This window comes from Onychostoma macrolepis, chromosome 01 (assembly GCF_012432095.1).
Source record: "Onychostoma macrolepis isolate SWU-2019 chromosome 01, ASM1243209v1, whole genome shotgun sequence".
Taxonomy (NCBI): domain Eukaryota; kingdom Metazoa; phylum Chordata; class Actinopteri; order Cypriniformes; family Cyprinidae; genus Onychostoma; species Onychostoma macrolepis.
This window is the reverse complement of record NC_081155.1, coordinates 46880431-46905037: the sequence shown is the minus strand read 5'-3', so window position 1 is coordinate 46905037 and position 24607 is coordinate 46880431. Positions and strand designations below refer to the sequence as shown.

The following is a 24607-nucleotide window of genomic DNA, read 5'->3' as shown; positions in this document are numbered from 1 at the left end:
CAGAAGAGACGTCTTAAAAACATTAAAAATATTACTGATCCCAAACTTTTATATATATATATAACGGCAATGTATACTGTACTGTATATATATATATATATATATATATATATATATATATATATATATATATATATATTTATATATGTATGTATATAGCAAAAAATATGTATGGTTTATTTAAAACACATTGAAAGTAAAAATGTAGGCTAAAAGCAAAATGATTATAGAGCATTTCATGAAACAGTAAAATTAACTTACAAAAATATCAAACTTTGGTATACATGATATAAAATACAGTTCTCTGACATTTATGAAATGCTCTTTCAATTCAAATCTAGTGACTCTTGTCTGAATGTGTTTTATTGTGTTTACTTGTTTACACAGCAAATACAAAAAAAAAATTATATTAAAGTTTTGTGGTGTAGGTCCTTTTTAAAATCAACACACAAATCACTGCTAAAGAAATCAAGCATTTGTGTAACTGGTCTTTTGTCTCAAAACCTTGAAATTACTGAGATACATAACCTGTGACAACTAGCCCCGCTGTGTCTAATCTGGGGGCGGGGTTTGTGTTCTCAGGAAAACAAACGTTACATTTACATTTATTCATTTAGCTGACGCTTTTATCCAAACAAACAGGGAATTTTTAAATTAAATATTGTTGAATTATGAGGTTGCTCTGAACATTTGGGTCGGTTAGGGAGGAGTGTGTGTGCGTGTGCGCGCGCGCGTGTGTGTGTGTGTGTGTGTGTGAGCAGCGGTGGGCGGGGTTTCGCGCTCACACTAAATATTCAAAATGGCGGACAGAGGATCAACGACTCAAGATGAGCGCTCGACTGCAGGTAATTATTACATTTTACATATTCATATTCCCATCCGCCTCGCATAAACAAAGCCAAACACGCGCACCGATCATCTACCGACAGAACCGATCGCAGTGGCGAAGATGGTTCGTTATTTTAGCGATGCTTTGAGTCCGTCAGAAGCAGATGAGAGTTGTTTGTCCTGTACAAAACTCTCAATGTTTGAAATGGCGCGCTCGCGTGCTGCATATTCACACAATCTCGCATGGATTAAGCGGTTAACCGGCTCGGTTCGGTTCGGCTCGGTCATGTTCGGTGGTGTTTGTGAAGTGTTGTGAGTGTGAGTTAGCAGTCGTGCTATCAGCGCGCTTTGTGTATTTCGGCCGCGACAGAAACTCGACGGTCGCTTATTTGCATATTCATGCGTTTGTTCGGCAGTAAACGCGCAGGCGTCGTGTTGAATAATAATAATAATAGTAATTCATCGCTTTAATCTGTGCTGCTGCGAAATAAAACAAGAGAAAAACTTCATCCCGGGCTTTTCTTCTCTAGATCAACTGTTTGCCCTCAGGGCAACATAAATACCCCACCTGTGTGTGTGTGTGTGTGTGTGTGTGTGTGTGTGTGTTGGGGTTGAATGTTTATGTCTAACAGGTAATAAATTACAAAGTCTGAAAAGTTTCCTTTTCTCGAACGCACCTCGTGTTGAATAATTCGCTCCGGAAGAACTACGCGCTACATTAAAAACTGCAGGAGTGCAAATGCGAATTTGCATAACATCAGCCCAGCTTGTTTAATGCTTTTCATTCTTGTGCATAATTTAAACGTCAGTTTCATTCCAGATGAGAGACGCGTCACACTATTTATTTATCGCGCGGATTAAATATACAGCGCTGCTCATGAATATTCATGAGTACAAACGCAGTGTTCATGAATGATTAATTTCGGAGCGCTAATGCGCGCGGTGTGATTTGCTTTGGATGTGAGTTCTGTGGAGGATTTCACCTTGTGCTTTTTTCAGATTCTCTTGTGTCTCTCAGGAGCATTACATTTGCATTCATGCATTTAGCTCATTTCTTGTCCTGTAGAATATTCAGGGTGTTATCGGTGTGCACTGTGTTTTATATACATGTGCACTGCATAGTAATGTGCCCCAGTTTTTCACACTGATGATGATGATGATGATGATGATGATGTGGTGTAGTGTGGACTGTTGATCTTCACCTGATGGTCTTCTGGACTTCATGGATGTGCACACGCCTGAATGTGTGTGTTTTTTTTTTTTTTTGCAATTGCAATATTTATTTATTTTCTGATAAAAAGGTCCTTTAAAATAACATTTTGTATTTTTTGTCAACTGTAATAGGACCAAACTTCTAGGGGCTGTATATTTGTTTTGTGTGATTTCCCCACATTCCCCCGGTCACTAAACAGCAGTTAAAACAGTAATAGACTAATTCAATAATTAACTGTGTTTTCTCACAAATAGGCCTACTTGATCTAACATATGAAGAGCTGTTTTGGCTGCTGTTCTTCACATTAACATTTGAAACCTTTGAACATTTAACATTGAAATTTAATTTACAACCTTTAATAATGAATTTCACCAAATAAAAACTGGCCGTGGCAGTCACCTCTGATTACTGTAGTATTTACACAACAGAGTGAAACTGTCCTTTGGTAACACAAAATTTAAAAAGAAGTGTTAGTGGCAAACCTAATTGATTAAAAAAATAAAATTTGTAATTGCAACTTCTTATCTCAGAGATATAAAATCAGAATTGCAAGATGTAAACGTGGAATTGTGAAATAAAAGTTTAGGCCTATATCTTGCAATTCAGATTTTCTCAGATAAAGAGATAAAAAGTCGCAGTAACTTTTATTTTTTTTTATTTACCACAACTGTAGAATCACTGTAACAGGGCTCTGCACAATTAATCGAAATTAAATTGCAAAAGCTGCGATCGTCGTGCGTATCTTTCAGTGAAGCACGGTTCTGTGATCAGCAGTAAATCTCCATCTGAAGGCCAGAGAAACTACAAATATGCCCCGCAGAAGAAAGCTGATGCACTGGTTCAACAGATCACAAATCTCACGGTTCCGATCATATAACGGTTTTTGAGTCACGGATCAGATCATTTTTCGGATCAGCAAGAAAAAAAAAAATTCTATGTAAATTTGCTTTCCATAAGTAGGCCTACTACTTCGATACCAGAGCAAAAACTCCTAGCCTAAGAAAGTTTAAACATTATTAACCCTTTAGGTGCCAGGGTTTTTTTTTTGTGGAAAAATGCTGGATTTTGACATCAAGATTTCAAAAGCTTGTGGCTTGAAAGGGCTTAAAGATAGAGATCTACTGTAAATTAGAAAAATGTTGGGCATGACCGAAAGTTTATGTGTGGAGTGTAAATATACTCATCTAATTTGCATATTATGACGTCATCAGGGGGTGGCCCTCTTGAATTTCATAATATTCAGGAAATAGTAGATATTGAATTGATGTTTGAACTTATTTGCATGTTTTGTTTTGTTTTGTTTTGTCTTTTATCCTCATTCCAAATGATCAGAAAAGAGGAAACCAACAATAAAACAGGAGAAAGTACTAAATTATTACTATACTATATAGTAGTAAAACGCATGTGAACAGTAGCCTACTTTTTGATCAGTTCATCAGTAATATTCAGGAAATAATAGATATTGAATGGATGTTTGGACTTATTTGCATGTTTTTTGTCTTTTTATCCTCATTCCAAATGATCAGGAAAAGAGGAAATCATCAGTAAATCAGGAGAAAGTAGTAAATTATTACTATATTACTGTGCCGTAGTAAAATACATGTGCCTATTTTTTGATCAGTTGACCAGCTATCTGCCCAATCAGGTATCTAGGTGACACAGTTTATAGTTCTTGAGAGTATGTACCTCTCATTGCATGGCACAGCGCACAGACCTGCCCTCACTGACTGCACCTGTACTGTCTGCCGGCGGCCCTTTGAGCGCGCGATCAGAACCAACGACGCAATCTGGCCGATCATCAGAGAGCAACAGCTCTCCTATGGACACTACGACCACGTCCACCCCTGCCACCCCCATCCCCGTTGGACAAAGGGTCCAAATGATCATTTGTTTGTGCTTCGTGAACACTCTCGCTTTGCACGGCGGCACCGTTGCGCTGCAAAGATGTAACAGGAGATGCGCGATCATTAGACGACCGATCGTCATTTCCAAAAGGCAAATATTCCCCTTCAGAGTCAGAATCGCCGGGTAAAGGCTCGATGGTATACAGAAGCGGGTTCAGATGGAGCAGCATTTACTAAACAGAGCCGTAGTTCATTGATAAGCTATGCAAACTGCTTTCATAATTGCAGAACAGATCGATCTGTGGTTATGAAAGCGGTTTTGCATAGCTTATCAGTGAACTACGGCTTCGTTGTTAGTTTCCGGCTGCAGCGGTATCCCTTCTAGCCACAACCCTGGAACGATGTGCATTAGCTTTCTTCTGCGGGGCATATTTGGAGTTTCAGCGTGAGTGCGCCCTCTGGCCTTCGGATGGAGATTTACTACTGATCACAGAACCGTGCTTCACTGAAAGAGACGCATAACAATCATATTCGATTAATCGTGCGGCCCTACTGTAGCATCACTGCACTGTTACTGTAATATCACTGCGGCGTAGGGGTGTGCGATATGACAATTTGATTGCACAGATACTATTTAAACTAAACTGAGCTAGACAATGATTCTGAATTCAATAATGAAATGCCTTTAACTGAAAATTGAGTGTTTAATCTTATCATTATACATTACTGACACTCTATCCTCCAATTTGATACTGTTAAGTGCTTTGACACAATCTGTATTGTAAAAGCGCTATATAAATAAAGGTGACTTGACTTGACTAGAGTTACTCTCATGGGACACTGCACTTATTCGCAGTCACAAAAGTATGTTATTTGCATTTGTTTTAAACACTTTTTCTGAGCCCGTACACCCGAAGGGCGCAAACTAAAAAGCGCCTGATTACTCAACTAAGTTATCTTTTGAGCTAATACTGTCAAAACACATAAGGTTTACATATAGACTCAGTTGGTTATGTCTAAAATGAAAGTAAACAGCTGAGAAAAAAGGATGCATGCCTGTATATTAGATGCTTGCAGGTCTTAAAGGGACAGTACTAAACATGCAACTGACTGTCATTAAAGGGATAGTTCACCCAAAAATGTAATTTCTGTCATTATTTACTCACGTTGTCCCAAACCTGTATTAATTTCTTTCTAGTAATGAACACAAAAGAAGATATTTTGAAGAACGTGGGTAACCAAACAGTTGCTGGTCCACATTGACTTTGATGGTAGGAAAAAAAGAAAAAATACTTTGGAAGTCACTGTGAACCAGCAACTGTTTGGTTTTACACGTTCTTCAAAATAGCATGTACTGTATGTTCAGCAGAAGAAAGAAACTCATTCAGGTTTAAAACTAATTTTGAGTAAATGATGAATAAATATAAAACACTATGACAGAATCGACAGACAAATGATAGAATTTTTATTCTTTAATGTTAAAACAACAAAACACAAAGAGAGAGGAAAAAAATGAACTCGCTACTCTTGCATGATTAAAATAATACAGTTGCTTTAATAGGAATCAATCTATATAGTATTTTATTTTTATATTTGTTCATTCAGTTTCTTGAATGCTCCTGCTAAATATGCCTATTGTACCTGAAAATAAAGCACACTTTGTTTTATTTGTATATTATGTGTATTTGTAATGTGTATCTTTGTTCTTATTTTTTAATAACAAATATAAAAAACTGACAAATATTTTTATCTTTACCCACTTTGGCCTAAATATCCACCATACTTTTTTATATTTTGTTACCGTGAAAGGCTTTGTCTTTATAATAGGGAAATTAGTTTGGCTGTACTGCTCAAACAAAATAGTAAAACCAACATGACAAAGAATCGTGGTGAAATCGTGATATGATATTTTTGCCATATCGCCCACCCCTACTGCAGCGTCACTGTAATGTAACATCACTGTAGCGTCTCTATAATGTCACTAGCGTCACTGAACTGTTACTGTAATGTTACTGTAACATCACTGTAATGTAGCATCACTGAACTGTTACTGTAATGTTACTGTAGCGTCACTGTAATGTAGCGTCAGTGCACTGTTACTGTAACGTCACTGTAATGTAGCGTCACTGTTACTGTAACGTCACTGTAATGTAGCGTCACTGCACTGTTACTGTAATGTTACTGTAACATCACTTCAGCAGTGCCGCACGTCTGTAGTTGAAGGTGTTTGAGCCGCTCGTTATTCATGACTGACTCTGATCGGGTCGTGTATGAGAGCGGAGTTCAGTCTAGTTGCTATTATTGCATTAAAGGCATCACAGAATTGGAGCGTATGATTGGCAAACACAGGATGATGGCTTAATTAAAGCTGATGAATATTAATGAGTTCTTGAGGTCTAATAGGAAAGTTTGGGCTGCAGTTGATGTGAAATGTTTCTGTTCTCTGAATACTTCATTTCTCCCGCGTTGTGCCTTATGCCACTTATCTGCTTTAAATTATGCAGCGCTGCGTTCAATAGTTTGAAAGGCTAATTAATTGCTTATTTAAAATTCTATTAATTAAAACATTTGCATAATGCATTGTGTGTCAGTTAGCTTACTGAAGCCCTCGCAGCGGCCGTATGTAAATCGTGTTTCTCTCAACTGTTTTCTTTTGAGTTACAAAGATCCGTCTGTCTCTCTCTCTCTCTCTCTCTCTCTCTCTCTCTCTCTCTCTCTCTCTCTCTCTCTCTCTCTCCGTCTGTCTGTCTGTCTTTCAGTGGGGTTGTTGTCATGGCTACAGCTTGAGTTAAAGCCACATGACTTAGTTTGTCTGTGTGTAACATTGCAGCAGGTGTTTGATCGCTGCGAGTCGAGCTGAAGAGCTTCCTTCACCTTCACCGCACTTACTAGTTAGTTAGAGATTAGTTCAGTAGGAGCACTTCTAGTAACAGTGACCTTAGCGAACGCCACTGATTCAGTCGGGTGACTCTTCTCTATTTCTGAATCGCCTAAAATGTCCAAGTTTTAGCTGTTTTTTCCAATAGTTTTCACACTTGCTGAAAGTAGTGCTTGAAAGTTAGTTTGATCAATAGCGTGCAGGCATCGGACACAATCGACCAATCACGGCATGCGAGTAGGCAGGATATACAGTACTGGTTCAAGACATATGATATATCAGCTCAAATTTGTCTCTTTTAAAAAAAAATTTTTTATTGCCATTAGGCAACATTTTTTTCCTGTTTGATCGAGTTATCCAAAGTAGGACTTTTATTTTGATGCCTCCTGACCTCTGTCTTCATTAGTTTAGTTTCTCTGTTAAACAAAACTTGTAAACAGAAAAAGTATTACAGTGTCTGCTTTTTTATGTTTGGTAACAAAGGCAAATGCTGTAATATTTTATGTACAAGTCTTTATTTGTGCAAAAAACTAACAGAATCAGTAGAATCAAGAAGTTGCCATCTAAATAAAATTTTTTTAAATCAAGTTCAGATTATTTTTTTCCATATTTATTTATTTCCTAATTTAGTAATATTATGTGAAATAAACATAAATGTAATTTCAGCAATTGTTATGTGTAATTTTTATTATCTTTAAATAAATTAGCGTGATATCGTATATATCGTCAAAATAATCCATATCGGTCAATCACAGCAGAGAGACTGTCAATAGAAAACAAAGTCAAAATCAGGACAATTTAGGCAATTTAGAAATCCTGGCTGGAAAAAGAGAATATTTGCTGAAGATCGCTAGCCAGGTTAAACCAGTGGTTGATCTCAGTCGGCGGGTGAGTTAAGGCTTCGTTATCCCTGTGCTTTGAGATGTTGTTTTGTATAAACGAGCTCGTCCAGTTTGACTCCGGGATGTTTTGAGACGGCGGTCATTAGCGACACATTCTTTCATCGTAGCCGTGTTGCATGCTGGGAAGCCTACCCCCCACCCCCCAGTAATTAAAACAGTCACACACGGCTGGTAATTGGCCTTGTCTCACTTCTCCCTCGCTGTTGTGCTCGCCGTACCTCTGTCCTAAAAGCTATCCAATTAATATGCTAATGAGCTGATAAATATTTATGAAACATGTTGAATTATGCAGAAAGCTTTCAGAGGTCCGTGCGAAATGAATTGCGTGCAGAACTTCAAAGCGGCGCTCTTCTAATGAGCGACGGGGAGTGAGATTTGCATACGGCTTTAATCAGCTGCATACTGATTAACTTTCATTATGGATGCGGCGCTTCCAGATGTAGTCTTTGTGTTTCACTCGTCCCGGTGTTCTCCGTCGGATGCGTTCGCTGTCGCTGATCCGGTGCGCTTTGGCTCGTGGACACAGGTGAGTTTATCACGATGAACTGAAGCGGCCAGCGTTCGCTCTGTTGATTGTGTTCTGTATCTGCTATGAAACTGAATCTCAGCTGGAAAGTTCTGCTTGTGATGGTTGATTAATACAGTTCTGCGTTGATATTCTGTGTCTAATATTGCAGCTCTTGTCATCTGGGAGTGTTTTTAAGATTAAGACTTCTTTATTTAACATATAACTAGTCACATAATTCAAGTAATATTCTCTTAATGAATCATCTGGTTAAAGAAAGTTCTGTTCCAAGTGCAGCACAGGTGAAGTTCAGTATGGTGCAAATGTACGACAAACTCACGTGTTAAATATCTTTGCATGAAATGCTAAATATATCTTTAAAGTTCACGTTTAGAGTTCAACTCGAAGAAGTCGAGGCGATTCAGACTCTTCCTGACTGTCAGTAAAACAGCAGTAATAGACGATTATTAACAGTGAATGAAAACAGCAGCAGCTTTTAGTCCGTCAGCATCATCAAACAAATATCAGACATACAGTAGTAGCTCTTTTCCACTGCATTTCTGTGTAAACGGATGCGTTTGCGTCTCGTTTTTTTTGCAGCGTCTCTCACATGAAACACAGCACTGGAGTTAAAGGAGCTCAGCTGGTGTTTCATAACTGTGTTTCCCAGTGTCTGGTGTTTTTCAGCACAAACGCATTCTGTGTGAATATCAGGAGTCAGGACTAGCGATATGAAGGAGCGTGAAGTCTTTGCACACCGAGTCCGAAATTCTCGGCTGAAATTCACGTTAAAAAATAAATACGACCTCACGTTGCGTCAATCATGTTTACACACTGCCTCTGAAACTTTGTCCGTCATAAAAAAAAAAAGTTTTTAAAATGGAACTGAATGAAAACTAAAATAGTGCTTTACTATTTTTAAAAAACATTACTGAACCATAATTTGTAAATTAATAAAAATATTAATATTAATTAATTTATCGTGTGTGTGTGTGTGTTAACAAGAAACTTTTAAATTTAAAAATGTATTAGTAATAGTAAATGTTGATATTAACACATTCTAACAAGGAACAACACTTATACAGCTTTCATTAATATTAATGTTACAAATAGACTCTTATTGTAAAGTGTTACCATTTCATCTCAACGGTCATGCTTAAAGATCTCTAAACCTTTAAATATCTACACAAAGGCCACAGCATTGAATTTACATACATATGGGCGTTGTATGTTTACTGTCACTCTTTATTTTCTTCTATTTTAGAACACTTGAGGATTATCTAATCAAAATAACAAAATATGTTAGTCACACACTTTAACACAACTCACAGATATCACACACTGGACGCATCGCGTTCGACTCGAGCATCGGTCTGAAACAGTTGATTTAATCACCGAATTTGAAGTTTGCTGTATAAAAAGCATAGCTAACGGAAAAAGAAAGCACAGCTCAATAAATGAAGCATACTTCATTAGAGCCACAGAAAGACAAACTTTCGCTGAAAAATGCACAATACACAAGTTTACAGCCTGTGGTGAAGTCATTACGTACATTAATAATTATTTGGGACGAATATAATGCAACTTAATGGAAAACTGTGTGAATGGCGCTCTGTGGCGTGGCAGGATTTTCTGTCGGCTGCGTTTAAATCCGCGTCTGAAGTTTCCCGCTCTGTGCCGCGCAGTCACGTGTCAAAACAAACAGCGCGAGGTGTCAGTGACTTCCGCCTCTAGAGGGCGCTCTCGCTCTGTATAATGATAGCGAACCCTCTCAACCGCTCCAGCAACGGACGCAACCCAGAAAAATATCGGCATGGATTTTTACCGATAACCGATAGTTCCAGCAATCAACTATCGGTGCCGATTAATCAGCAAATCCGATACATCATTCAACCTCTAATTTGTATTAATCGATTAAATGTCATAAGCAGATTTTGTAAATGTTGCACACGTTTTCTCTCTGCACAGATTCCAGCGTCCATCCAGCAGATCTGAGCAAAGGCAGCATGGAGAACGGTGCGCAGGGAGGTGAGCTACGAGCTGCTGATTCACTGCATCTGTGTGTTTGACTCACTGATTGACCCTCATGTGTTCATCCAGCAGCAGCAGCTCAGGCCAACGGTCTGGACGGCCACAAACAGAGCGGTCAAGCAGCGGTCAGCGGCACGCAGACGCTGCTCCAGCAGGTACGTGAAGCGTTAATTAAACATGCTTCTGTCGCTCGGAAACAGGTGGAGGAGAGTATGCAAATCTGTGCGGAATTTATATGCACTGCATAATGAGGTTTTAGTTAACGAGAGTAGCGCTGGAGTTCACCGAGCATCACATACAGAGCTGTGAACTCCAGACCGCTGCTTTTAAAGAGACAGTTCACCTAAATAAATTACATTTACTCAAGATGTTCTAAACCTTAAACACAAAAGATGATATTCTGAAGCAGTTTCTGGTCTCCGTTGACTTCATTGTATTCTTCTTTCATACTGTGGAAGTCATCGACTGTTTGTTTGCCCAGAATATCTTCTATTTTGAAGAAACTCATACACGTTTGGAACGTTTCGAGTAATTGATGACATTTTCATTTTTGGGTGAACTATCTCTTTAAGATATTTTAATTGCTCAATTTGGCCTAGTTTTGCCCAAATTTGGTATAAATCAATCCCAGAATGCATTATGATCAGCTCAGGTAAGTAATTGTAGCATAATTACATTTTTTAAATATAACCTGTTCTGCACACTACACTTAAAACTTAAACACAGACATGCAACTTCTTTACATGTAGATGTTTAACATATTTAATTTTAAGATATATTAGATATATGTGTCCCTGCAGCACAGAAGCAGTCATAAGCAGCACAGCTATATTTGTAGCAATAGCCAACAATACATTGTATGAGTCAAAATTATACATTTTTCTTTTATGCCAAAAATCATTAGGATATTAAGATCATGTTCCATGAAGATATTTAGTAAATTTCCTACCGTAAATATATCAAAACTTCATTTTTGATTAGTAATACGCATTGCTAAGAACTTCATTTGAACAACTTTAAAGGTGATTTTCTCAATATTTAGATTTTTTTGCACCCTCAGATTCCAGATTTTCAAATAGTTGTGTATCAGACAATTATTGTCCAACAAACCATACATCAATGGAGAGATGATTTATTCAGATGATGTATAAATCTCAATTGACCCTTATGACTTGTGACATTATGTTTTGTGGTCCAGGGTCACATATGTTAAGATAAGTTTTACTCAGAAAGTTAAGTTTCTCTTGGAAAGTATTAGAATGTCTATAATAAATTAATCTAGAAGTTGGTAAATAATTGTATTTTTGTTTTATTTTTGTCATTTTTGTTTGTTCATAAAAATAATATGTGCACAATTCATTGAACTATTGAATCTTATTATTCTTAAGTGTTTGCTATGAATACAGCCTTTGATGCTGATATGGCGTAAAAAATATTAGATATAAACTTAAATATTAAGTTTCACAATTTACAGTCAAGGTATGAACTATTTAAGTGATAAAAAAGATAAAGTCTAAACTGAATTATTCCTGCAGACGCTTGGATGAGAAGTATTAAACTGCTGATCTGGCTTTTGAAGAGCTTCAGATTGTATGTTTGAGTATGCAAGCTCTCTCTCCGTCTGCGCAGTTGAGCATGACTCCAGCGCAGCTGTTGCAGACGCTGCAGACCACTGGAGCCAGTATCTCCGCCTCCGCGGCCACGCCCATCACGCTGTCCTCGCCCATTCAGATCGCCTCTGTAAGTGACTGACAGCTCACCAGCCAATCAGAGTCCAGATCACTGACACTCCCACTGCTGCCAGACCACAAACGCCTGAGAGCGGTTGCTCATTCACACAATAATACAGAGAAACTGTTCATTCTGATGCCCACTTCTGTTAGTAAGACATGATACTGTCATCATTTTTGATCAAATAAATGCGTCCTTGCTGAGCAGAAGAGACTGTCGTGTAGCTATAGTATAGAGTTATCTTATAGTGAGACATGTCAGTCGTGAGCATGCGTCTGTCTCACTCTCTCTCTCTCTCTCTCTCCCTCTATGTCTCTCTCTCACTCTGTCTGCAGCCGCAGGGCTTGAACCTGCAGCAGTTCGTCTTGGTGCAGCCGGGTCACTCCCTCAGTCCTCAGCTTCAGCCGCAGTTCATCATATCTTCGTCTCCTCAGGGTCAGAGCGGTATGAGCGTGTCCTCTGTCTGCTGATGCCGTGGCTCCTCAGCGCTGTTTCTAACTCGTCTGTGTGTGTTTCAGGTCTCCTGCAACCTCAGAATCTCCTGACTCTACCTCAAAGCCAAGCGCAGAGCAGCATGGCCCTCACCACACAGGTACAGCACACCTCAGAGTTCAGTGGAGCTTGCAACCATAATTGCTTTTGGGAAACGCAGCCCTGGTTTTAGGGCTGTCAAAAAAAATCTCGAACCAAAAATGTTGCATTTGAATGTTAGGTGTGCGTCAGGCAGCCTTATCAGCGGCACACGAGATGCGATGATGATGTAGGTGTCGTTGCATTTTAATGCTTTTTTTAGTCTATCCAGTTAAACCCACTTGATGCGGCGCTGTTCATTCACAATATTGCGGAAAAAGAGAACATCAATGCAGAGATGATGTTGTTTACGTCATAACTGAAACCAAGCCGTTCACACAGAACACATTTATCACATTTTCTAGAGGGACATCTATCAGCGCTGCACTCGCGTCGCACACGAGAGAGAGGCATGTTTAGAAAGCATGTAAAATTAAGTTCAACTTACATACTCCAATGGTTTTCCCATCCCACTGCATCTGATGTTTTTAAATGGAAAAAGTACTCAGTTATTTGTTTTTTGGTCCTTTGTATTAAACTTTGCATACATACATACATGATGCTGTTTTGTTTCTAATTGTTTAAGCAATGTAATTAATTATATTTGGTTTATATACATTATTTTAAACATTATGTACTTTTTTCAAAGATAGTCTGTTATTTTATTGCTTTAATAAACATGCATTAGTAATATTTTGCTCGATGCGCCCTCTTGTGGCCTCAGGAGAGAAGACAACTTTTTTTTCACCCTAACTGCAATTATGCATTTTAAATTTGAATATAATTCGAATATTGATAATATTTTAGTACAAAATTCGAATTTAGTTTTTCAGCCAATTTGAAAGCCCTAGTTGGTTTTGTTCTTCACTAAATGTTTTTAAATGAAAGCGACTTATTGGGCTTTGTGATCGCCGTGATGCTGAAAAAAAGTGGATGGAATCATAGAATCCAGTTATAAAAATACTGTATGGCGCAGAATGTCACGGAATTTGGCAAATTCTGGTTGAATAAATCAAAAGTAGGGCTGTACACTTAATCAAATGACAACGTGGACGAGTGTCTGTGAGTATTAAACTGCACAAAGACTGCTGTGTAATTCTGAAGTCTGCATGTTGCGCGTATCTCAGCAATAATAAAAAGAAGAAGAATATATAATATAATAAAGCAAAGTAAAGCAGTTTTTTCCCCTTGTTTTAATTTTAACAGTAAACCCCTATTGTGCAGCAATAAATATTAGGAGTGAATTTTCTTTTGATTACAAGAATAATTAAATTGTTAATGTTTTATGGCTTCATTTGATTATCAGAAAACTTCAAATACATTACACAGAATTTCTGAAAACATTACAGAAAAAATTGAGTTGATTTTATAAATTAAATTGATTTAGACATGCATTTTGATTATTAAAATTTAATTAAACCATTACAGTAGAATCCAGAAAAATCCAAAAAGAAAACACACAAGTTGGTAAAAATAAAACAGAATTTGAAAAAAATGAAATGCATTTCATAGAGCCATAAAAATAGTTTTTGTCGAACTTTTCATAAATTGTTGTTAAATTGTATTTCATGATTTATGGTGTTTTATGATTGTAATTAATTACACATGCTTTTTGATTTCTAAAATCTAATTCAACTCCGTTAAAACAGAGTCCAGAAAAATTTAAATAGAATAAATGGAATTTGTAAAAAATAATAATAATAATAAGACAGAATTTAAAATCAAGCTAATTTCTTTCGGCTCTTCATGCTGTTGCAGGCGGCCACACCGACACGGAAGATCGCGTCTATGCCGGCTCCAGCGGCCGCTCCGAAGCGCACCGACGCTGTGTGTGTGGAGGAGGCCAGCGACCTCGAGGAGCTCGAGCTGTTCGCCAAGAACTTCAAGCAGAGACGCATCAAGCTGGGCTTCACTCAGGTGAGGGTGTGTGTGTGTGTGTGTGTGTGTGTGTGTACCTGTTTTTCTATTCTGGTGGGGACTTAAACCTGAATACACACAGACACATGGGGACTCGTGTCACGGGTAAACAAGCTAATAAATTAAAACAGAATTAAGTTTTTTGAAAATCTATAAATGCCTGTAGTCTCCTGTAAGGGGTAGGTTTAGGTGTAGGGTTGGTGTAGGACAATAGCACATACAGTAAGTACAGTATAAAACCATTACACCTATGGAGAGTCCCCACAAGGATAGCAAACCAGACGTGTGTGTGTGTGTGTGTGTGTGTGTGTGTGTGTGTTTGAGCGTGTGTGTGTACTGATGTGTGTGTGTGTGTGTGTGTGTGTGTTTGAGCGTGTGTGTGTGTGTGTGTGTGTGTGTGTGTGTGTGTACTGATGTGTGTGTGTCAGGGTGACGTGGGGCTGGCGATGGGGAAACTCTACGGAAACGACTTCAGTCAGACCACCATCTCCAGATTCGAGGCCTTGAACCTGAGCTTCAAGAACATGTGCAAACTGAAGCCTCTGCTGGAGAAGTGGCTCAACGACGCAGGTGAGCAGCTCTCACACGACCTTCTTCAGATTGAGACGTTTAGCAGATGTTTAATAACATAAACACAGAACAAATCTCATAAGTAGATACTATCATAGTTATCATAATTTTTTTTTAATGTTTTTATTTTTTATTTTTATTTTTTTCATTTTTAGTAGTTTTTGATTTTAAAAAAAAAAAATTCTATGTAGTTGCTAATAATTATTACAGTTTTACTTTAAAAAAAAAAAAAAAAGGAAGAAGAAGAAATTAAAATAAGAAATGTTTTTGTATTTCATCTCAGTTAGGTCTGGGCGATGTGGCAAGAAATAAAATCTCGATTTTGGGTTTTTTTGGGGGGGGTTTTCAGAACGTTTGACCAATACTAGTAATTTAACTAGTCAACTTGAAAATGTAACTAACTACAACATGATTCAAGTTACTTGTTCTTTATTAACCCTCGAGTTAAAGAAAATTCTATTCCAAGTGCAGCACACATGAAATATTCAACATGATGTAAATCACTTGTTAAATATCTTTGCAGAAAAGATGCATGAACTACAGCTACATCTTGTACAGACTTGTCTTATACATATTATCATACAAAGAAAATGCTTTAAATTCTCAAACGTCGAGGTAATTCAAAATGACTGAAGGGATAACACCAGTAGACTATTATTATCACTGGCATGTTGTCGAAGGGTCTCATTCTAATGCTTGGTAATATTTCTATTCAAAATTGTGATTCCTCGATTTATAAAAAATAAAATTGTGGCAAAACATTAAATTCAAATTAATCGATAAAATCTGAAAAATCGCCCAGCCTTAATCTCAGTTGACATTTATTTTATTTAAAGTAATGATTTTTTTTATGGTTTGTGTTTGTTGAAGTTCACTTTAATATGTGATGATTTATGCCTGTGTCAATGTGGTGTAAATGTTTTCCGAGCTGCATTAAACTGTTTAAACGCATCTAAATGCAGCTTCTGTGCTGCAAAGAATGACACTGATTTCATTTGATTGGTAACTGCCTAAATTAATCTATTGACTAAATGTGAGAATGTGGCATGATGCATGCATCTAATAAGATCAAAAAAGCCATTATGAAGGTAAAAATGTCTGGAAATCAATTCCATTTGACAAATATCACTCTCGCTGGGAGCTTTGGGAGTCAGCTGACACTGACAGGCTGAAACCAACACTATTAGTAAACCCCAGAAGAAGTCGATGTGTTTGTCAGTATCTGTGTGTTGATCGTTCAGGGTTTTTCCTGTGTTTGCTCAGAGAACATGTCTGCGGACTGCGTGGTGTCGAGTGCGAGCGAGATGTCTCCGGGTCTCTGCGAGAGTCTGAACCGCCGGCGTAAGAAGCGCACCAGCATCGAGACCAGCATCCGTCTGGCCTTAGAGAAGAGCTTCCTGGAGGTGAGCGCGAACCCTGACCGCTAGAGGGCAGCAGAGCTCAACGTGCATTAGAAATAATTTGCTCGATGTGGCCTCAGGAGAGAAGCCAAAAGCTTTTTTTCCCTTAACAGAAATGATGCATTTTAAATTTGAAAATATTTCGAATATGGATAATATTTTAGTACAAAATTCGATAATACGGCTCCGATACTAGCATTTTCTGCCGGATCGAGTATCGGTCAGATGAGACCGATCCAAATCCGATATTATTCTGCATATGCTATTCTGTGTTATTGTTAAGCCCCAAAAAGACACAAAACCATTATAAAGCACCATAAAGTTCTCATGCACTATATTTCAAGTGTTCTGACGCCGGTCCACAGTTTAATGTGAGGTACAGATGAATATTGTCTGTCATCCTCCATTCAGCGTCAAACTGTGTGTCTCGTTCAGTTACGACAGGATAAAACTCCAACAGCGCACAGTAACTGAGGTTTAAAACTGATGAAAGAAAACACAAAACTCTTTTTAGCAACTATAGTAGACCTAACTAAGTGTAGACTATATTTATTAAACGGCCATACGGGCATCTAGTGGTTAAACCATGGCATTACATATGAATATTATTTTTCTTGCCACCAAATTCCTCTAATTTGCTTCTTTGCGCTGGAATTTAACCCTAAATACTACACTAATTGTAATATAAATAATAAACACATTAGAAAATGTTATATTTTAAATGATCATTCCTGGATTTTAACTATTGCACATATTATTTAGTACCAAAAATCTCCTCAAAATGTTAACTAAACAGAACTGAACTAAAATTATTGAATCGATTAAAAGTTACACTTATGGTGTTTGGTCACATTTGACTGGCAAGAAGTGTGAGAACATAGTAATGCTGTCTCAGCATAAAATGCTATTGTGAAGCGTAGTTATCAATGCACATTATGTGTTCATAATTACTAGAAATTGCTGCAAATATAGTGAAACCGCTGTCTGTCCCGATTAAACCCATTCAAACATATTAAAGCGTGGAGTTGTGTGGAACTCCGTGAGATCAAAGCATGCTCTAGGATGGGTTGGTGACTGATGTTTTGTGATGTGTTTGTGTGTGATCTGCAGCAGAGTCATAAGCCGTCGTCGGAGGAGATCACACTGATCGCGGATCAGCTCCACATGGAGAAGGAGGTGGTGCGCGTCTGGTTCTGTAACCGCAGACAGAAGGAGAAGCGGATCAATCCTCCCAACAGCGGCGGCTCGCTCGGATCGGCCATCAGAACCATCTACAGCAGCGCCTCGGCCGCGGTGCGTCGCCCAGATCCAGATCAAACCAGATCAAGCCGCTATCAAAGTTTATCAAAAAAACTGGTTTAAGACAGCCATAAATATTAAGTGTTACAAATGTATAAAGTATTGTACAATTATTTTTATTATTGGATACAATTGTATCCAATAAAATAGTACAATTGTAATATTTCTTATTTTAAGTTTTATTTAGTAATATTTACATATACACTGCCGCTCAAAAGTTTGGGATCAGTATGATTTTAAAGAAGTTTCTTCTGCTCATCAAGGCTGAATTTATTTGATCAAAAAGATATTGTGAAATATTATTGCAATTTAAAATAACGGTTTTCTATCTTAGTATACTTTAAAATGTAATTTATTTCTGTGATGCTCTCTCTCTTTTTTAAAAGAAATGAATATTTGTATTCAGCAAGGATGTGCTAAATTGACACAAAGTGATAGTAAAGACTTTTTTTTCTTTTTAACTTTATATTCATCAAACAAATCCTGAGAAAAGTATCACAGGTTCCAAAAAACAATATTAAGCAGCACAACTGTTTCCAACGTTGATAATAAATCAACATATTATTATGATTTCTGAAGGATCATGTGACACTGAAGATTGGAGTAATGATGCTGAAAATTCAGCGCTGCATCACAGAAATAAATTATATTTTAAATTGTATTTAAAGTATATTAAATTGCAATAATATTTCACAATATTTCAGTTTTTTTCTGTATTTTTGATCAAATAAATTCAGCCTTGATGAGCAGAAGAAACCTCTTTAAAAAAACAATACAAATCCTACTGATCGCAAACTTATGCACGGCAGTGTATATATACATATTAGTGCTGTCAAAATTAGCACGTTAATGCAGGCGATTCATTTTTCCAGTTTAACGGCATTAAAAATATTTAACGCAGGGGCAGGGCTAGGGTTGGCCACCCCACTCATATAAACACTTCATATTAAATGAAGCGTGCGTCAGATCCACATCACGTTCAGCAGCGGCAGCTCTTAAAGTAATAGCAGCCAAATAAACTAATAACCAGCTGCTGTGATGTCTGTTCTAGCTTTAAGGATTCATCTATATTTACTTCAGAATTTAGTGTTTGATAACTTTATTGTATTTCTGTATATATCCTACTTGCTGAAGGTTACAGGTAAATATGACATTTATTATAATGGAGTTATGTGAAGATTGTTTTTAAGTTCACTTGAATTAGAAGTTGTTATTTTTAAAAGTCTAATAAATGATAAAATTGATAACACTCAATTATACTGTAATGTTGAATGACTTTAGTCAGTGGTTAAATATTTGTAGGAAAAAAAAATTAATAGAGACATCAGTAGTATTGATATCAGTGATACTCGCCTTCAGTCATAAAAACAAGATGCCACTAACAAATATTAAAAAAAATATACAGTCTTTATTGTTTCTACATTAATTTGAAGATTGAATGTTAAATTATTGATGTGATTATTGTGATTGATGATTATTGATGAGTGATTGGTGATTATTGAGTGATTGGTGATTATCGAGTGATTATTGATGAGTGATTGTTGAGTGATTATTGATGAGTGATTGTTGAGTGATTATTGAGTGATTGGTGATTATTGAGTGATTATTGATGAGTGATTGTTGAGTGATTATTGATGAGTGATTGGTGATTGAGTGATTATTGATGAGTGATTGGTGATTATTGAGTGATTGGTGATTATCGAGTGATTATTGATGAGTGATTGTTGAGTGATTATTGATGAGTGATTGTTGAGTGATTATTGATGAGTGATTGGTGATTGAGTGATTATTGAGTGATTGGTGATTATTGAGTGATTATTGAAGAGTGATTGTTGAGTGATTATTGATGAGTGATTGTTGAGTGATTATTGAGTGATTGGTGATTATTGAGTGATTGGTGATTATTGAGTGATTGGTGATTATTGAGTGATTATTGATGAGTGATTGTTGAGTGATTATTGATGAGTGATTGGTGATTATTGAGTGATTATTGAGTGATTGGTGATTATTGAGTGATTGGTGATTGATGAGTGATTGTTGAGTGATTATTGATGAGTGATTGGTGATTATTGAGTGATTGGTGATTATTGAGTGATTATTGATGAGTGATTATTGAGTGATTATTGATGAGTGATTGGTGATTATTGAAGAGTGATTATTGATCATTGACGAGTGATTGGCTGTGTTCAGGTGTCCAGCAGCGCGAGCACACTGACGGTCAGTCCTGTGGTTTCTCTGAGCAGCAGCAACATCTCTAACCTGACATTCAGCGGTGCGTCTCTCCTGCAGTCACAGCTTCATCTTCCTCCATATTTATTTGTGAGTTTGTGAGTCATGTGACGCTCTCTCTATATCTCTGTAGGCGGATCGCTGGGTCAGGTGATGTCGAACACACCCTCAGTCATCTCCATGGCGCCCACCATGGCCACGCCCGCTCCTGTCATGACATCACCCTCACTCAGCCCATCCGCCACCGCTGTCAAACAGGAAGTGGCCACCCTCGCACAGGCAGTTTCCACGGCGACGACGGTCACGCAGGGGGCGGGGCAGCTGCTGGTGACGGGCATGGGACTGGGCGGAGCTAATCTGACTGCTGTTGCGGGTTTGAACCCAACGATCATAACGCCGTCACAGCTGACGCAGGGGTGAGCGAGCGGGGCATTATGGGATGGAAATAAATATATTCCCATAACATGATTTCTTTCAGACTACAGGAAAGAAAGCATCCCAAATTGAAGTGTTTATTTTATTGCACTTTCTCTATTTGCGTCTGTAGATTTCAATCTTTAAAGAGTTCTTTCTTTTACAAACAGCAAACTTTACAGCTGTATTTCTCTCTATATTCTGAAGGTTTGTTCATATTTCATTCACACTGGTTTATATGACATTTCACTCCTAAAAGCATGGTGAAAATGTGTTTGTTTTCTGTCTGTTGACAGTATTTTCTGATTTGTGGAGTGATAAAAAGAGAAATCCAGAATCTGCTCTGGAAAAACCTGTAATATGACAACAAAATCAAACAAGAATTATGAACCTGAGTTTATACAGTGTTCATATTTATGTGCTGGAAATGAATGCAAATTAGTGTATAATGTAATTAGGTAATGCCTCATTTGCATATTTAAACAGAGCATTTAATGTCACATAAATGTGAGCCGGATATGTTTGGTTTTTATCTCATTGGTTGTAACAGTGCTGCACACAGATGATTGGCGTGTTATTTCTGCTCTAGGGGTGGTCCGATACCATTTTTTTCAGAACCGATACCAATCCGATAACCATAAATTCTGAGTATCGGCCGATACCGATTCCACTCTTTTGTGTGTTAACTATAGACAACTTCATTCTAAATAAAAATAACAAATGAAAAATATATAAGCATAATCTATGACAAAAAAACTAGGTTAGAGGATAATTCAGCAGCAAATGTTATTCTAGAAAAATCATGAGTGCACAATAATTGTATAAAATCTAAACATTTAGTGAAATAACATTATTTAGTGAGGAACAAATAAGAGTGAATAAGTGTAGGACTAAATCTGGTGAAATGTTACACATTGCTCTTTGTATTGTTGTAAAATACATAGTCAATAGAGTCGCAACAATTCTTTTAAATGTATAGCACAGTAATGAGGCAGCAACATAAATCAGAACAAGAAAGACTATTAATAATCTTCCATTGCGCAAAAGTATTATAATACAAAAGGCTCCAATACAGAGGCAGAATGATGAAGCAACAGCGCAGTGCTCCGCAGAGACGAGCACAAAGGAAAGAGATATTGATGCGTAGTGTATTAAATCTGTGCGATAGCCTTTTCTTTTATCGGTTTTAAATTTCAGTTACTGTGCGCGTGAAGAACAATTCATAGTGCTCTCTGCTCCAGTGTTGTGATCTAACAGACACCTGGTGGAAAGTAACATGATTTAGAAACAGCACTAAATAAAGTAATAGAACTTTTATGCAAAACCATTCATCTACAGATCAAGTATAATAATAGGAACAGTGAATCATCTTGGAGAGAGTTTCTGACTGATACCGATCGGAGCCGATACCGATAATCGGCACACTGACGTGATTGTGTGCTTGTGTTTGTGCAGCGGGGCGCTGATGAGTTTGGCTCCTGCTTTGGGAAACGCCTTGAGTCCTGCGCTGATGAACAACAACGTGCTGGCCACCATCCAGGGTAACTTTATGAACATTTTATGAACAGATTATGAACATTAATGTCATGATTTTGCTGTATAAATGTATTTCTGGTGTTCATTCATCAGCTCTGGCGTCGGGCGGCGCTTTTCCTCTGACCTCCTTTGACGGAAACACCGGCCTGCTATTCGCCAACACCAGCGCGGGAAACCACGCCCCCAGCCTGGTGACCACGCCCTTCTTCCTTAACCCGTCCAGCTTCTCTTTGCTGCCGGCCAATCTGCTGTCGGCGGGCGGAGCCGGAGGCGGAGCTCTCAACCTGCAGCTGGCCAGTGACGTCACCACGACGACCAAGAGCGTGGGCGTGGCCTCAAAGGCACAGTGAGGCTCCGCCCAGTCCTGTGCTACTACCAAAAACACTTCCTGCGAACGACCGAGGAAACGGGCAGGATGGAACTTAATCCGTTTCTTAAACTAACGACTAAATTAACCAAAAATGTGACTCTTTCTGATTCTTGACAAGAGATTATAGAGTTTATATGGACTTTCTACGAGGCTTTCTGTTGTTGTTTTTATTTGCGGCTCTGTGGAACGAGCCGATCGTAGATGATTTCAGATTTCTAACCAAAAGCATTTCAGATCTTTTACGTTGCGTTGGGTTCTGTCAGAGGACTTTTTAATCTAGTACTCTAACTCGACAACACTTTATCTACGGTTAGAAGGCTTTAAACGAGTACTAACAGGTGCCGTGAGAGATGCAAGCGAACTCCGAGTGAACTGATTCTGAATCGAGTTCGTTCAACTGAATCGATTAAACCTGTGTGTGATTCGCTCACATCTGTCTGTCATATCAGATGTGTTTCTGACGGCTGCGGACGGACGGACGGATCTGATCGGCGTGTAGCGAGCGCAGGGATCAGAGGTCAGAGGTCAGGAATCCCTCCAGCAGCACTGATGCTCAAGGATCTTCATCTGAAGACTGCTCTCATACTACTGTGTACAGACGCGCTTGCGCTTCATTCTGTTTTTTTGCCAAAGCAAACGTCTTTTTTTAAGTCCTTTCACTGGCGGCGTCTTGTTTTTATATGAAAATATCAGCAGTTTCTGTTCTTTGCTCGCTGCTTTATTTCGATTGCTCGAGGCGGCAGCATTGATCTGTTCTCGTCTCTCACTGTATGGTTTATTATATTGCGTTTATCAGTGATTGTGTGCGAGCTTCAGGTTCATCTTTACGATTTTCTGCAGGAATGAAAACCAAAGATTCATCAGCGTCTGTCTTTGTGCCGCCCTCCGTTTCTCCTCTTCTTTAGTCAGAAAACACACACTATATTCCAGGAGTATATAGAAATATATGAAAAAACATAGTTTTATTTTGTGGCTCCCAAAGCAGAAATCCTCTTAAGGATGAAAACCAAAGATTTCTCACTTTTTCTTTGCCTTTCATTTAATTTTTTGTTTGTTTTTTTGTGTAATTCATTTGAAATCATGAACTCATTCTAGTCTTTATGATCCAGAGGTCAGATGATTGATTTTCGTGTGTGTGTGAGTTTATCTACAGAATGTGTTTCATATGATACAGAAGGGCTGTTCTCTCTCTGTCTCTGTCTCTCTCACACACACACACATATACACACACACACACACACACACACACACTCACACACACTCTCTCCTCTCTCTCTCTCTCTCACACACACACTGTTCTCTCTCTCTCTCTCTCTCTCACACACACACACACACTGTTCTCTCTCTCACACACACACACACACACTGTTCTCTCTCTCTCTCACACACACACACACTCTCTCCTCTGACGCTCTCTCTCTCTCACACTCACACTGTTCTCTCTCTCACACACACACACACTGTTCTCTCTCTCACACACACACACACTGTTCTCTCTCTCTCACACACACACTGTTCTCTCTCTCTCACACACACACTGTTCTCTCTCTCTCACACACACACTGTTCTCTCTCTCTCACACACACACTGTTCTCTCTCTCTCTCTCTCACACACACACACACTGTTCTCTCTCTCTCTCTCACACACACACACACACACTGTTCTCTCTCTCTCACACACACACTGTTCTCTCTCTCTCTCTCTCTCTCACACACACACACACACTGTTCTCTCTGTTGTTTCTCTGCAGGTTTTCGTTGATGAATCGACTCTCTCGGTTCAGTTGTGGCTGTTTGCTCTAGAAATGAACTGCTCTGGATTTGTGTGTTTGTGTTTTTCTCAGATGATGAGTTTGTCATGTTGCTGTAGTTGTAGATTTCATTAAATGATTTTTTTTCTCAGACTGCATCTGTATGATCTCCAGGTTATTTTCATCAACAGTCGAATCAGGTTTCATAATCAGGTTTGATTATTTACTGAAAATATTGAAGAAATTCATTTTAACAAGCAGATACAAAGTTACAGACAAAACAACCAAATGAAATACAATGAAATTCTCAGTTTAAAAAGAGTAAATGCAATATTACACTACTAATATAAAACACTTAAAAAAGACTCATAATACAGTGTGAAAGATATTAAACATCAATCATTGTGAATCTCGATAAACCTGCGGCTCATATTTCACCACAAAATCACAAGAAGAGTTTTAACAGATCATACAGAATATTACAGGTAACACTTTACAATAAGATCTCATTTATCAATATTAATAACTTTTGTTCATAAATGCATTAGTAAATGCTAAGATTAATTTCAATATTTTAGAATAAGGTTTCAACTAACGACGAAAAATCATTGTAAAACAT

At 38.0% G+C, this 24607-nt stretch overlaps 1 protein-coding gene across 3 annotated transcripts; it reads left to right on the top strand.

Annotated features, from left to right (window-relative positions):
- The first annotated feature begins 748 nt into the window (after positions 1–748).
- pou2f1a (POU class 2 homeobox 1a) lies at positions 749–23698 on the top strand. Of its 3 annotated transcripts, none has more exons than XM_058785333.1 (14): positions 749–845; positions 10139–10198; positions 10274–10356; positions 11831–11941; positions 12268–12376; positions 12451–12524; positions 14261–14419; positions 14848–14989; positions 16253–16392; positions 17500–17682; positions 19879–19960; positions 20051–20333; positions 21787–21872; positions 21961–23698. In XM_058785333.1, the coding sequence occupies exons 1-14, from the start codon at positions 800–802 to the stop codon at positions 22215–22217; spliced, it is 1815 nt and encodes a 604-aa protein (XP_058641316.1). In that variant the 5' UTR covers positions 749–799; the 3' UTR covers positions 22218–23698. The 3 variants fall into 3 exon arrangements, with proteins under 3 accessions (XP_058641316.1, XP_058641322.1, XP_058641307.1); XM_058785339.1 differs by having other exon boundaries at positions 750–845; positions 10271–10356; positions 12268–12367; XM_058785324.1 differs by having other exon boundaries at positions 750–845; positions 10271–10356.
- Positions 23699–24607: the final 909 nt, after the last annotated feature.

Bases quoted from the DNA above. Each gene is read 5' to 3' on its own strand.
- pou2f1a (XM_058785324.1), top strand. From the start codon at position 800: ATGGCGGACAGAGGATCAACGACTCAAGATGAGCGCTCGACTGCAG. The intron at 17,683-19,878 runs GTGCGTCGCCCA...GGCTGTGTTCAG, and splicing joins ACAGCAGCGCCTCGGCCGCG to GTGTCCAGCAGCGCGAGCAC. The intron at 21,873-21,960 runs GTAACTTTATGA...TTCATTCATCAG, and splicing joins CGTGCTGGCCACCATCCAGG to CTCTGGCGTCGGGCGGCGCT.